The 16,691-nt window shown below is 34.7% G+C and overlaps 1 protein-coding gene across 14 annotated transcripts in view; it reads right to left on the reverse strand.

Moving 5' to 3' along the window:
• Window positions 1-16,691, reverse strand: part of ORC4 (origin recognition complex subunit 4) — an 81,759-nt gene that overhangs the window by 27,390 nt on the left and 37,678 nt on the right. For 8 of the 14 annotated variants that reach the window (XM_006935270.4, XM_019838083.3, XM_006935271.5 and 5 more), the window contains 2 exons: window positions 14,406-14,482; window positions 13,733-13,823 (listed from right to left, as the gene is read on the reverse strand). The exons of 3 other annotated variants lie outside the window; for them this stretch is intronic. In XM_006935270.4, coding sequence (XP_006935332.2) covers window positions 13,733-13,823; window positions 14,406-14,482 — 168 coding nt within the window. The remainder of the gene's footprint in view (window positions 1-13,732; window positions 13,824-14,405; window positions 14,483-16,691) is intronic. 3 more of the 14 variants (XM_006935272.4, XM_019838085.2, XM_045033746.1) reach the window with 1 other exon arrangement.

A 16,691-nucleotide genomic window follows, 5' to 3' on the forward strand; every position in this document is an offset into this window, starting at 1 on the left:
AACTAACATGCTACTGAACAATGAATGGGTCAACCAGGAAATCAAAGAAGGAAATAAAAAAGCACAGGGAAACAAATAAATATGAAAATATAATGGTTCACACCTGTGGGACAGTTTTAAGAGGGAAGTTTATAGCAATATGAGCCTACAGGCCTACCTCAAGAAGCAAGACAAATCTCAAGTAAATAACTTTACACCTAAAGGAGCTAAAAAGAACAAAAAACCCTAAAACCAGCAAAGGAAGGAAATAATAAAGATTAGAGCAGAAATAAATGATTTAGAAACCAAAAAAACAATAGAACAGATCAATGAAACCAAGAGCTTGTTCTGTGGGGGAAAAAAAAATGATAAAACTGGTAAGCCTCTAGCCACACTTACCAGGGGGGAAAAAAAAGAAAAAAACCAAATAAATAAAATCAAAAACGAGAGAAGAGAAATAACACCACAGAAATACAAACATTCACAGAACAATATGAAAAACTACATGCCAACACTGGACAGCCTAGGAGAAATAGGTAAATTCCTAGAAACATGTAACCTACCAAAACTGACACAGGAAGAACAGAAAATTTGAACAGACTAATAACCAGTGAGAAAATTACATCAGTAATCAAAAAAACTCCCAAGAAACAAAAGTCCAGAGCCACTTGGCTTCTCAAATTCTACAATCATTTGAAGAACAGTTAATACCTATGCTTCTCAAACATTCCAAAAAATAAAAAAAGAAGGAAAACTTCAAATTCATTCTATGAGGGCAGCATTATCCTGACACCGAAACTAGATAGATATCACAAAAACAACTACAGGCCAAGATCTCTGATGAATACAGATGCAAAAATTCTCAACATAATACCAGCAAACAGAATCCAACAATACATTAAAAAAAATTATTCACCACAATCAAGCGGGATTTAATGCTGGGTTGCAAGGGCGGTTCACTATTTGCAAATCAATCAACATGATACAGCACATCAATAAGATAAAGAATAAGAACCATATGATTATTTTAGTAGATGCAGAGAAAGCATTTGGCAAAGTACAACATCTATTCATGATAAAAACCCTCAATGAAGTAGGTTTAGAGGAAACATACCTAAACATAAAATAGAGGAGAAACTGAGAGCCTTTCCCTTAAGGTCAGGAACAACACAAAGATGTCTTTGTATTCAACACTTCTATTCAACATACTACTGGAAGACCTAGCCACAGCAATCAGAAAATATAAAGAAATAAAAGGCATTCAAAACAGTAAGGAAGGAGTAAAACTTTTCACTTATTTGCAGATGATATGATACTCTATATAGAAAACCCAAAAGACTCCAACAAAAAGCTGCTAAAATAAATGAAGTCAGTAAAGTGGCAAGATATAAAATCAATGTACAGATCTCCATTGCATTTCTATACATCAATAATGAAGCAGTAGAAAGAGAAATTAAGAAAACAATACCATTTACAATTGCACCAAAAAGAGTAAGATATCTAGGATAAACATAACCAAAGAGGTGACAAATCTGTTCCCTGAAAACTATAAAGCACTGATGAAAGAAAATGAAGAGGACACAAAGAGATAGGAAGACATTCTATGCTCATGGATTGTAAGAATATTGTTAAAATGTCTAAACTACCCAAAGCAATATGCATTTAATGTAGTTCCTGTCAAAATACTAAGCATTTTTCACAGAGCTAGAACAAATAATACTAAAATGTCTATGCAACCACAGAAGACCCCCAAATAGCCAAAGCAATCTTAAAAGCAAAGCTGGAGGCATCACAATTCCAGACTTCAAGTTACATTACAAGGCTGCAGTAATCAAGACAGTATGGTACTGGCACAAAAATAGACACGCAGCCAATGGAATAGAAAACCCAGAAATAAACCCACAATTATATGGTCCATTAATCTTCGACAAAGGGGGAAAGAATATCCAAAGGGAAAAAGATAATGTCTTCAAAAAATGGCACCTGGGTGGCTCAGTTGGTTGAGCATCCAACTTCGGCTCAGGTCATGATCTCACAGTCTGTGAGGTTGAGCCCTGTGTTGGGCTCTGTGCTGACAGCTCAGAGCCTGGAGCCTGCTTCAGATTCTGTGTCTCCCTCTCTCTCTGCCCCTCCCCTGCTCATGATCTGTCTCTCTCTGTGTCAAAAATAAATAAAAACATTAAAAAAAATTAAGAGACAAACAAAAAATGGTGCTGGGAAAACTGGACAGAAACATGCAGAAGAATGAAACTGGACCACTCTCTTATACCATATGCAAAAATAGACTCAAAATCTACTAAAGACCTAAATGTGAGATCTGAAACCGTAAAAATTCTACAAGAAAGCACAGATAGTAATTTCTCTGACACTGGCCTTTAGGAACTTCTTTCTAAATAGCTCCCCCTGAGACAAGGAAAAAAAAAAAGCAAAAATAAACTATTGGGACTATATCAAAATGTAAAGCTTCTGGATGGTGAAGAAAACCAACAAAACTACAAGGCAACCTACTGAATGAGAGAAGATATCTGCAAATGACATATCTGATAAAGCGTTAGTATCCAAAATATATAAAGAGCTGATACAACCCAACACCCCAAAAACAAATAATGCAATTTACAAATGGACAGAAGACAGATATTCTCCCAAGGAAAACATACAGATGGCCAACAAACCCATTGAAAGATGCTCAACATCACTCAGCATCAAGGAAATGCAAATCAAAACCACAAGGAGATATCATTTCACACCTGCCAGAATAGTTAGAATAAAAAACAAAAGAACAGGTGCTGGCAAGGATGTGGAGCAAAAGGAACCCTCATGCACTGTTGGTGGGAATGCAAATTGGTACAGCTACTGTGAAAGATAATATGAGGTTCCTCAAAAAGTTAAAAGAGAACTAACCTACAAATCCAGCAAATATACTACTGGGTATTTCCCTAAAGAATACAAAAACACTAATTCAAAGAGATACACACACCCCATGTTTATATAGCATTATTTACAACAGCCAAATTATGGAAGTAAAGTGTCCATTGATAGATGAATGGATAAAGAAGACATGGTATACACACACAATGGAATATTATTCAGCCATTAAAAAAGAATCAAATCTTGCCCTTTGCAATGACATGCATGGAGGGAGACTATAATGCTAAGTGAAATAAGTCAGAGAAAAAGACAGATACCATATGATTTCACTCATGTGGAATTGAGTTAACAAAACAAGCAAAGGGAAAGAGAGAGAAAGAGAGAGAGGCATACCATGAAAAAGACTCAAGTTTAGAGAACCAACTGATGGTTACCAGAGAGGAGGTGGTTGTGGGGATAGGTAGAATAGTTGTTGGGATAAAGGAGTGCATTTGTGATGAGCACCAGGTAGTTAAAATAAAAACTTAAAAGAGTTAAAACAAGTTTATAACATTCTTTCCATTAAATTTACTTTAAACAACTTATTATCATTTGTCTAGATCAGCTCACAATTTTTACATGATGTGTTTGTGTGATCTGAAATGATGATTTAAATGTATTAGCATATGTGTCTTCAAATAATTTTAGTTCAAATCCACATATTGCTAAAACTGACTGGTGTGTTACCTATTGTATAATTTTTTTTAAATTTTTTTAACTTTTATTTTTGAGACAGAGAGAGACAGAGCATGAACGGAGAAGGGTCAAAGAGAGAGGGAGACACAGAATCTGAAGCAGGCTCCAGGCTCTGAGCTGTCAGCACAGAGCTCGATGTGGGGCTCGAACTCACGGACCGAGAGATCATGACCTGAGCCGAAGTCGGGTGCCTAACCGACTGAGCCACCCAGGTGCCCCCCTATTGTGTAATTTTTTAACAAATTGTGTAACTGGTAAATTTTTTACTGTATACAATTTCATCTTTCCAAATATTTTAAGCTACATTATATACTAAAAATACTTAGTTGATATTATATTACACCAACCACCATAACAAAGATGGCTACCCCATTTCCACAATCTTTGTAGCTAACAATTAATTTTCCAAACATACTGGCATAGTTCATTTACACCTGCCAGCAATCAGGGATTTTTATGCTTACCTACTATTACTGTTACCACATGCTTGTTTCTTTGTCTACAGTAATTTCTGTATAGAAAAGTATTTTCCAGGATACAATGTGTCATTTGGAACCACATGTATTTTTTCAATAAAATGTTTGAGATACAGTAAATCACACTAACTTTCGTTATCTTTATCAGTTAACTGCAAATTGAAAATTTTTGTACTTCAAGTAGTTTGGCCAAAGAGAGTATTAAAAATACACTGTATTCTTATTAAATTAAAATTTACATTTAAAAAGTTATACTAATAAGAGTTCTTGTTAAAATCATCTACTTTATGTCTCAGGATACTCCACACACAACAAATCACAAAAGTTAAACAATCCTCCTTGGCTCTCTGTCCTCTCAATAGTGGAGTGCAATAGGAATAAGTCAAATCATAACAAAATGGAATACCAAGTATGGGATTCTTCCCTATTCCAGCAAAGTCAGACTTGATAAATGACTTTAAAGCACCAGAACAGGCCTCTCTGGTTTGAGAGCAACAACAATGGGACAAACTGTCAGCATACCACGAACAATCTGTTTTATTAAGTGATAAATACTATGTCTTAATGGCTGTCGTCTTCGTTAACCTTGAATAAATAGAAAAAAACTAACATGGGAGTTTATATAAAAATTATGTTACATAAAGGACATAAGCTGATGAAAAAGACTAATTAGTACTGAAAATGTGTATTTTAGAAAATAAATATTGTGAGCTGTTTAAGCCAGACTTAGATAAACACAAAACAACAGACTAAGAAGGTACATGACAAGGAGGCAGACAAGTAGGAAGGACTGTTAGAAGCTAAAATGCAGTATCACATTAGAAGAAGCAAAGTGTGGAACTGCTGGTGAAGAAAATCACACTGGTGATATGGCAGAATGCTGAGGGGGAAAAAAAAAAGAAAGAACATGGAGAAATGACATAGAGAAATAAGAACAAAGGCTTAAGAATTGGATATGCTAATGCTAAGAAAGGACAAGAAGAAATAAATGAGAAGAAATATCCCAAAATAAACTTATTCTTCAGTGAAAACAGACCTAAATTCATATTAAGAGGCTTTGAATAATATTAATTTTATGATCAGTGCTTAAATATAGCCTGTGAATGACAAATGCAGGAAGACAAGAGAATGAAATAAAAGGTACAAAAGGAAATAGGAAAGAAATAAAAACTTTCTGTCATTTGCAGATGACATGATTGTAGAAAATCCCCAAATATTGACAAATTTTTGGAACAAATGATCAATTACAACAAGATTGCACGATACAAGATAAAACACAAAGTCATTTGCTTTTGTATATATCAGCAATGAGCAGGTGGAATCTGAATTAAAAATGTCATACTACTCACATTAGCACCAAAACTATTTACTTAGTATAAATCTAATGACATATGTGTAAGATCTATATGAGAAAAACCACAAAAGTCTGATGAAAGACCTAAATAAATGAAAAGATATTCCATGTTTATCAATGTGAAGATTCAATATACTTAAGAAACCAATTTTTCCATTGTGATCTATAGATTGAACACAAAATCCCACAACTGAATACAAAAATTCCAGTACTTGGAAATAAATACATAAATTCTAAAGTTAATAAAAAGGCAAAGTACCCAGAATAGCCAAAATAATACTGAAGCAGCACACAAAGTTGGAAGACTGTCAATGCCTAACTTTAAGCCTTACTATAAAGCTACAGTAATCAAGACAGGCAGAAACAGACTGACACAAATACAATCAACTGACCTTTGAAAAAGAAGCAAAGGTAATTCACTGAAGAAAAGACGGCCTTGTCAACAAACGATGAAACAATTTAAACATTCATATACAAGGAAAAGAAAAAAAAGAAAGAAAAAGAATTTAGACACAGACCTTACACCGTTCAAAGAAATTAACTCAAAATAAATCACCAACCCAAGTGTAAAACACAACAACTATAAAAGTTCCAGAAGGACACATAGGAGAAAAACCTAGAAGGCCTTGGATTTGGTGATGAAGTTTTAGATATAACACCAAAATCACAACCCATGAAAGAAATAAATGATAAGTTGATATCGAAAAACTGCTTGCCAAGGAAACTCATAATAGAATTAAAAGAGAAACCACAGATTTGGAGAAAGTATCTGCAAAACACATAGCTGGTATATCCAAAATATACAAAGACTTCTCAAAACATATCAATAAGAAATGAATAAACCCAATTCAAAAATGGTCAGAAAATACCTTACCAAAGATATACAGATGAAAATAAGCATATGAAAAGATACTTAACATCATACATAATTAGAAGACTGCAAATAAAAATAGCATTGGGATACTACTACATACACTAGAATGGCTAACATTAAAAACAACGATAGGGGCGCCTGGGTGGCGCAGTCGGTTAAGCATCCGACTTCAACCAGGTCACGATCTTGCGGTCCGTGAGTTCGAGCCCCGCGTCGGGCTCTGGGCTGATGGCTCAGAGCCTGGAGCCTGTTTCCGATTCTGTGTCTCCCTCTCTCTCTGCCCCTCCCCCGTTCATGCTGTCTCTCTCTGTCCCAAAAATAAATAAACGATGAAAAAAAAAATTTAAAAAAAAATAAAAAATAAAAAAATAAAAACGACAATACCAAATGCTAATGATAACAAGAGAAACTCTTATTAATTGCTGGTGAAAAAAGCAAAATGGTACTGACACTTTGGAAGACAGCTTAGTACAGTCTTACAAAGCTAAACAGTCTTACCATACGATCCAACAATGTTGCTCCCAAGTATTTATCCAATTAAGTTGAAGATTATGTCCACATAAAAACCTGCATACATGGCACAAAAACAGACACATAGACCAATGGAATAGAATAGAAACCCCAGAACTAGACCCACAAACGTATGGCCAACTCATCTTTGACAAAGCAGGAAAGAACATCCAATGGAAAAAAGACAGCCTCTTTAACAAATGGTGCTGGGAGAACTGGACAGCAACATGCAGAAGGTTGAAACTAGACCACTTTCTCACACCATTCACAAAAATAAACTCAAAATGGATAAAGGACCTAAACGTGAGACAGGAAACCATCAAAACCCTAGAGGAGAAAGCAGGAAAAGACCTCTCTGACCTCAGCCGTAGCAATCTCTTACTCGATGCATCCCCAAAGGCAAGGGAATTAAAAGCAAAAGTGAATTACTGGGACCTTATGAAGATAAAAAGCGTCTGCACAGCAAAGGAAACAACCAACAAAACTAAAAGGCAACCAACGGAATGGGAAAAGATATTCGCAAATGACATATCGGACAAAGGGCTAGTATCCAAAATCTATAAAGAGCTCACCAAACTCCACACCCGAAAAACAAATAACCCAGTGAAGAAATGGGCAGAAAACATGAATAGACACTTCTCTAAAGAAGACATCCGGATGGCCAACAGGCACATGAAAAGATGTTCAGCGTCGCTCCTTATCAGGGAAATACAAATCAAAACCACACTCAGGTATCACCTCACGCCAGTCAGAGTGGCCAAAATGAACAAATCAGGAGACTCTAGATGCTGGAGAGGATGTGGAGAAACGGGAACCCTCTTGCACTGTTGGTGGGAATGCAAATTGGTGCAGCCGCTCTGGAAAGCAGTGTGGAGGTTCCTCAGAAAATTAAAAATAGACCTACCCTATGACCCAGCAATAGCACTGCTAGGAATTTATCCAAGGGATACAGGAGTACTGATGCATAGGGCCACTTGTACCCCAATGTTCATAGCAGCACTCTCAACAATAGCCAAATTATGGAAAGAGCCTAAATGTCCATCAACTGATGAATGGATAAAGAAATTGTGGTTTATATACACAATGGAATATTACGTCGCAATGAGAAAAAATGAAATATGGCCTTTTGTAGCAACGTGGATGGAACTGGAGAGTGTGATGCTAAGTGAAATAAGCCATACAGAGAAAGACAGATACCATATGGTTTCACTCTTATGTGGATCCTGAGAAACTTAACAGGAACCCATGGGGGAGGGGAAGGAAAAAAAAAAAACAGGTTAGAGTGGGAGAGAGCCAAAGCATAAGAGACTCTTAAAAACTGAGAACAAACTGAGGGTTGATGGGGGGTGGGATGGGGGAGAGGGTGGGTGATGGGTATTGAGGAGGGCACCTTTTGGGATGAGCACTGGGTGTTGTATGGAAACCAATTTGTCAATAAATTTCATATAAAAAAAAATAAAGTAAAACTGTAACACTGGAAAAAAAAAACCTGCATACAAGTGTTTATAAAAGCTTTATTCAGAACTACTCAAAATTGGAACTAATCAAGTTCCTTTAATAGGTGAATAGATAAACAGTGGTACATCCATACAAAGGAATATTATTAAACAATTAAAAGAAATGACCTATCAAGCCATAAAATGACATGAAGGAACCTTAAATTCATACTGGTAAGTGGAAGAAGCCAATCTTCTTAATTTTATGATTCCAACTGTGACATTCTGAAAAAGGCAAAACCATGGTGATAATAAGAAAATTAGTGCTTGCCAAGGATTGGGGGTGGGAAGACTAATAGGTAAAGTACAGGGGATTTTTAGGGTGGCAAAATTATTTTGTATGACACTGTAATGTTGGACACATGACTATGCATATGTTAAAATCCTCAGAATTGTACATCAGAAAGAGTGAACCTTCATGAAAACTATGAGACGCTAGTTAATGACAACATATTAATACTGGTTCATGAATTTCTACAAATGTACCATGCTAAGGTAAGATGTTAATAACAGGGGAAGTTGTATGTGTGTATGTGGGGCGGGGGGAGGGATGGTTATAACATCCCTCTGGCACAAAAGCAGACACTCAGATCAATAGAACAGAATAGAGAACCCCGAAATGGACCCACAAACGTATGGCCAACTAATCTTTGACAAAGCAGGAAAGAATATCCAATGGAATAAAGACAGTCTCTTCAGCAAGTGGCGCTGAGGAAACTGGACAGCGACATGCAGAAGAATGAACCTGGACCACTTTCTTACACCATACACAAAAATAAACTCAATGGATGAAAGACCTAATCATATGACATGAAGCCATCAGAATCCTTGAGGAGAAAGCAGGCAAAAAACCTCTTTGACCTTGGCCACAGCAACTTCTCACTCAACACGTCTCCAGAGGCAAGGGAAACAAAAAGCAAAAATGAACTACTGGGACCTCATCAAAATAAAAAGCTTCTGCACAGTGAAGGAAACAAGCAGCAAAAATAAAAGCCAACCGATGGAATGGGAGAAGATATTTGCAAGTGACATATCAGATAAAGGGTTAGTATCCAAAATCTATAAAGAACTTATCAACTCAACACCCAAAAAACAAATAATCCAGTGAAGAAATGGGCAAAAGACATGAATAGACACTTCTCCAAAGAAGACATCTAGATGACCAACCGACACACAAAAAAATGCTCAACTTCACTCATCATCAGGGAAATACAAATCAAAACCACAATGAGATACCACCTTACACTTGTCAGAATGGCTAACATTAACAACCCAGGCAACAACAGATGTTGGAGAGGATGCGGAGAAAGAGGATCTCTTTTGTGCTGCTGATGGGAATGCAAACTGGTGCAGTCACTCTGGAAAACGGTATGGAAGTTCCTCAAAAATTAAAAATAGAACTACCCTACAACCTAGCAATTGCACTACTAGGTAATTATTCAAGGGATACAGGTATGCTGTTTTGAAGGGACACATGCACCCCCATGTTTATAGTGCGCTATCAACAATAGCCAAAGTATGGAAAGACTCCAAATGTCCATCGATGGATGAATGGATAAAGAAGATGTGGCATATATATACAATGGAGTATTACTCGACAATCAAAAAGAATGAAATCTTGCCATTTACAACTACATGGATGGAACTGGAGGGTATTATGCTAAGCAAAATTAGAGAAAGACAAGTATCGTAGACTTCACTCATATGAGGACTTTAAGACACAGAACAGATGAACACAAGGGAAGGGAAGCAAAAATAATATAAAAAAAGGGAGGGGGACAAAACAGAAGAGACTCTTACATATGGAGAACAAACAGAGGGTTACTGGTAGGGTTGTGGGAGGGAGGATGGGCTAAATGGGTAAGAAGCATTAAGGAATCTACTCTTGAAATCATTGTCGCAGTATATGCTAATTAACTTGGATGTAAATTAAAATAAAACAAAGTAATAAATAAAAATAAATAAATAAATATTGAAAAAAATAACCAGGGAACTCTCTTACATGTTTAAATTTTTTTTTGGTAAAAAATAGGTCTATTTTAGCCAATTTACTAATTAAATGAGTAAAGTTTCAATTTGTATTTAAACATCTTTACAAGTGTTTACTAACTCTACTTCCTTTTTTTTTTTGAACTTGCTCCATGCTTTTAGGGACAAACTTCCAAGATGAAGTTCAGAATAAATTCAGTTGCTTGCTTGCGACCCAAGTTATATTTTTAGGCTAGACCCTTTAATATACACACCACTGAGATACAACTTCTCTGTTGTAATGCCATTTTGTTTCAAGATGCATAGTTTATGATGGAATAATAGATCTAATGTACTGATTTCCTACATCTCATTTTCTCAGAGTATCACTAATGGAGCTCTTGAAGAATTAAAGCATTATCTAAAAATAATCTTTAAACATTTGTATGATGATGTGTTTTCCAAAGATAACAGAACAATGAAAACAGAAAAAAAAATTAACCTTTACTGAAAAAAGATCTAAATTCATATTAAGGGAGTTTATACAGTATCAGTTTTTATGACCTATGCTTATAGTCTGAAATTTTTACACTGCTAAGATAAAGAAATTCTACAACTATCAAGTCAGGGAAAAATCACACACAAAACAAGTTAGCTGTGGTGAACATCACAGACATTCACCAAATACTTCTAGCAATCCCTTCTAGGCATCTAGGAGAAATCCACTTCTTCGCTCTCCTGAAATTAGGTATGAGCATGTGACACTCTGGCCAGGCAACTGTGAGGAGATGCAGTCTGTATCACCTCTGGGTAGGAACTGTAACAAGAATATGTGTCTGTGTTTCATCATTCTCCCTTTTCCTACATCAGCGCTTGCACTTTTATGTTTTGGAGGTGTTGCTTTCCTTAAACCTCATGAACCAACTTCTGCTAGCTTCAAACTTTTCTTCTGCAGCTTCCTCACCTCTCTCAGCCTTTGAACAACTGAACAGAATTAGGGCCATGTTCTGGATTAGGCTTTGGCTTAAGGGAATGTGTAGGCCACTAAAACTTTCTCCATATCAGCAATAGGGCTATTTCACTTTCTCACTACTGGTGTGTTTACTGGAGTAGCACTTTTAATTTCCTTCAAGAACTTTTCCTTTGTATTCACTGCTTGACTAGTGTTAAGAGGCCTAGCCTAGCTTTCAGCTTATCTTGGTTCTGACATGCCTTCTTCACTAAATTCAATCATTTCTACCTTTTGATTTAAAGTGTTTTGATTTAAAATGTGTGACTCTCCCCTTCACTTAAACACCTAGAGGCCACTGTAGTGTTATTAATTGCCTAATGTCAATATTGTTGTATCTTAGGGAATAGGAAGGCGCAAGGAGAGGGACAGAGATGGGGGAGTGGCCACTGGGTGGAGCAGTCAGAACAAACACATCAATCCATTAAGTTTGCCATCTTATATGCACATGGTTCCTGAAACCTCAAAACAATTATAATAGTAACATCAAAGATCACTGTTTACACATCACCATGACACATATGATAATGAATATGTTTGAAATATTTTGAGAATTACCAAGATGGGACAGAGACACAAAATGAGCACATGCTGTTGGAAAAACGGCACCTACATACTTGCTCAACAAAGGGCTACCAAAAATCTTCAATTTGTAAAATACACGGTATATGCAAAGTGCAGCAGAGCAAAGTAAAATGAGGTATGCCTGTACAAACCAATAAAAATAGGATATTTTTTCCTCTTCCCTTTTCTTCTGGACTATAGACAAATGTTACTTTTTGCTGATGCATAATAATCTATCATATGGATGGATGAACCAGCATTTATTAACTGGTATTCTCTTGATGGGCATTTATGTTGTTCCTGATCTTTCACTATCAATAAATGCTGTTGCAATGAGTAAGTGTGTATACATCATTTAAAAAGTACAAATTCCTAGAATGCTGTTGCTGAGTCAAAGGGCATATGAATTCGTAATGTGGTTAGATACTGTCTTTTATTCTAGTTATGTAAATTTATACTACCAGTAGGAACATGTGTCTATTTTCCTATAAGTTCACAATTTTAGTGTTCTCAATTTTACAGGTTTTGTCCTCCTGGTAGACAAAAGTGCTAATGCTTTAAATTTGTTACTTATAAGTAAGATTGAAGATGCTTATAAGTTTAAGACAGATTTGTATTTAATTTTCTGTGACCTTTCTGTGCATATCCTTTGCTCAGTGTTTCTATTGTTAATATTATTGTTAAGAATTTAAAATATTCTAATAGCTCAAAGGCATACCAATCATATGGCTCTCTTGTTAAAACTATCCCAACAGCACTGAAGTCAAACAAAGGAAAATCATAATAAAGAAAGCAAGAATAAAAAAATAGTGGTTATATAAAATGAGCATAAGGACTGAATCAAATACAGTATAGTCAAAATGAAAAAATTATTCTAAATATAATTGTAATATAATAAATGTGAAAAAGTATTCCAAGATTAAAAAAGAAAAGAAATTACCTAGATCTGTATTCCCAACTTATATACTTCAAATACTGGAAATGGGTGAGAAGAGTAAAATACTAAAGTCCTTATTTCCTCACCTTACCTAATGTACAGTCAATATTTATTGGTTATAAAATAAGCAATATTATTTATAATTAACTTAATATAATTTAATAATTATAATTAACTTATAATTTACATAATTTTATTTAATACATAATTTTACTTCAACACATAAAAATAACTATGTTAGTGAAAAATCTAAATTCATTGCATGGAATATAGCAGAAAAGAAATTCTACGCAGCCCAAGTACTGAAAGTTAATAGTAATATATTCAATGTAACAGCTATAATTTGTCTCATATATCGAAAAGAATGTGAAAAGACAAAATCAGAGGAAAAAGCAAGAGTATGCTTTTGAGGTAACTAAGCGAAATATGATAGAGGGAAAGTAGAAAAGAATTCTATAAGATGGGAGTATAATGAAAAAATTACTTGAGTTAGGATTAAACAGTAAATAATCAAATAGTAGGGAGAAAAGAATGCATGGTATGATAGTTACCCAATTTATAAACAGAATCAATGCCTACCTTACAGGGTTAGTATAAAACTGATAACAGATAAAAAGCACAAGTTAAGGTACAGAACATAGATAAAAAGCATAAGAAACATGCTCAATAAATGCTAATTTGCTGTTTCTACTGGCAATCACTAATTCTTCAAGGACAAAAGACAATGGGAAAACATCAAATGAAAATTTGTTACTGAGGAGGAAAGTAAGGTAAAAAGGATATGCTCAATTCAAATATACCACCCTAAGTTTTAAGGCTTTGTAGGTCTTCTATTATTTAAAGAAAAAAAAACAAAAGAAAAATTAACAAAATAATGAAAATAAAAGATATTTCCGGTATTGGCTAGAAGAATCATCACATGTGTACAGAAGCAAGGAAATACCAGAAATCAATAGTTTTACCGTGGTCTTTCCTGATCCTCGGGGCCCAATAATGAGAACAGAGTTACTTTCTCCATGGATAGCAGTTCTTTTTAACAGCTCAATTAAGTGTCTGAAATGACATAAATAGCCAACATTTAAAAAGGAAGCTAGAATAACTTGCTAGATAATACTTTTTAAAAGCTGAATATGAATATGCACAGAAAATAGGCATTCCCTTTTTCTCTCCCACTTGGCACTTGACTTATGCTGTATATAGTCCTACACAGAAAAACACAGGAAGAGATAGTAAGTCCATACGAATCTCTAGAAATTTCAAGAGGAAACCAAGTTTGAAATATCTTGGCTTTATGATGATATGGGACAAGGGACAACAGTGGCAATTCTTGGAACCTTTCACTCCACAGCTGGCACTCGAGAATCAGGTACAAGACCTCAGAATTTGTCTCCATAATACCAGATGACAGAAACAACAAAAGATTCAAAGTTAAGGAGCTTTCCTGTTATGAAAACATTTATATCTGCTCTTGCTTTATAATATTCAGTGCTTCTGTATAAAAGCAAAATTTTTTATCTCTATAAAAATGTTAGTCATATTCAAGATAAAATCCATGTAAGGTAACGTAAAATCTATGTAGGTTTTTGAAAAACCTAAAGGGCATCTTTAAGTAGAAAAAGGGATAGCTAAACTTACTTGTATTGTACTTGTACTCCAAATAAGTTACTATGTGGGCTTTGATGACAAAATCTTTCCCGTAAAACTCTTTGTACCTGATTTAAAGAAGTGAGTAAATACAAATGAAAATGTTATTCATGAAATCAAAGTGACTGAGAATACACATTTATAGCAGTCAGAATTAGGTATTAATCAATTTATTTAACCCTCCATAAATAGCTTGTGTTCAAGAGTTCTGGTATCATTTTCATGAGTTGTAAAATTAGTGGGTTTTTTTTCTTTTTCTTTTTATTATCCCAAGTCCCAGAAGAAAGATGAGAATTTACTTGTGAAATCCAACAAGAGAATTACTTTAGCCACATCAGCAACTGGAGGGCTGTTTTACTGCATGTGAATGAATGATTGCTTCACTTTGTACATAACATATCAGCCAAGGAACAAAGACACAAAAGAATCGAATAACGTAATGTCATCTAATAATGCTCATGAACCACACCTCAATCTCTAGAGACCAAACACATCTAAACTGGCTTAGTTCAAGCCCTATCCATCTACATCTATCATGACAGTCAGGATTTGAGAAAATAAAGTTTAAAAGTCTATATACTTATTGAGGACCTATTAGATTCAGAACATACTACTACTAAAGGAGCATGACCCATGCCTAAAGAAACACTGCAACTAAATTGGGAAGAAATGACATATTGAAAAAAGTAGTAATTCAGCATATAAGGAAATGCTCAATTACATGGAAGAAATTGTGTTCATCTACACCTATAAAATGAAGAATCATTGGAATGAATTAAGAAAAAAAATCTTGTAAGGACCTAAATTTTGAGTTTGCCTTAGAAAAAAGGGCTTAGACTGGGTTTTAAAAAATTATGTCAGACAATCTAGCATAATTTTTAAAAATATAGACCATTAAAGGCATTCCGTTTCTGAATCTGCTGCTACTACAGAGGTCTTTCAGGGACAAAAGTCTTAAGAGGCTATTTCAGATTTGGTCCCATCATCAGAAGAAAGAAGCTTCCAAGATTATTTGCTTCTCCCACACTGACAACATTGGACCGATCCTTCATGTACCAAAAAGATAAATCTGAGTCCTGTTTACATGTACCAGAGGCTAAGCAAAGCAAATTATTCAGTAGAGATAAAATAATCCATATTATCATTGTATAAGAAGGGGAAAGAATAAGGAGTGATGCCAGAAGTCAACTACATGGATTTTAAAGTTAGCCTTTTCTAAATGTTAATTTTTTTAATATACAAAATTGAAACAATGAAACAGTTTTCTGGCAGGCCTGTTCTCAAGATTAAATAAGGCAGTCATCTGTAACATAACACAGGTATTGTATAGGTAACAGCTGATACCTATAAAACACTTAAATGAGCATCTACAGAGACTCAACTAAACATAATGCTTATTTCTCTACTTACATAAGATCATCAGAAATCAAAAGATAAACCTCACTTTTTTTTTCTTTCTCAAACTTCATTAAAGTCTAATAGAAAGGCAAGAACTATGTATAACATCTAAGGGGTAAAGTGAAGTGAAGCTGTAGTGAACAGTGAAAGGTTCAAAAATCTCAAGTGATCTGAGATGAAGGTTAAATAGGTGTATACATGTACAGAAATTGAACTGTATGTAGATTTGTGCACTTTACTAGGATATGTAAATTATACTTCAGCTAAAAACTTTCTTTGAAACAGAGTTAAACATTTTCCTTCCAAAAAGAAAGTAAGGTCTTATATGAAGGGATGCCAATAACTTACATTTAGTTTTTATTAGAAAAACACACAGTTCTGGTCAAGCCAGATAAATAGAAATACCAGAGCAGTTATTATACCCACTCCCTACTATATTCCTTAAGGGAGACACACATACATGTATACTCACCATTGGAATACAGTATGCACTTAATATTAAATTTTCATGATAAAAACACCCAACATACCAGGAAAAAAGACAGCATCCTCATTCTGATTAAGGGCACCTACAAAAACTATAGCTAACATCATATCAATTGTGAAAGACTGAATGTATTTCCCAAATATAAAAAATGAAACAAGAATGTTCTTTTCACTTTTACTCAATATTGCACTGAAAGTTCTAGTTGGGGCTATTAAACAATAAAAAAAAAATTAAAGTCAACCAGACTGAAAAGGAAGAAGTAAAACTATATTTGCAGATGACATGATCTTATATATTAAAAAACTAAAGAATACACTAAAAACTATTAGAACTAATAAGTCTGGCAAGGCTACAGGAAACAAGAGTAATATACAAAAATCAATTTCACTTAG

Source organism: Felis catus, chromosome C1 (assembly GCF_018350175.1).
Source record: "Felis catus isolate Fca126 chromosome C1, F.catus_Fca126_mat1.0, whole genome shotgun sequence".
Classification (NCBI taxonomy): Eukaryota; Metazoa; Chordata; class Mammalia; order Carnivora; family Felidae; genus Felis; species Felis catus.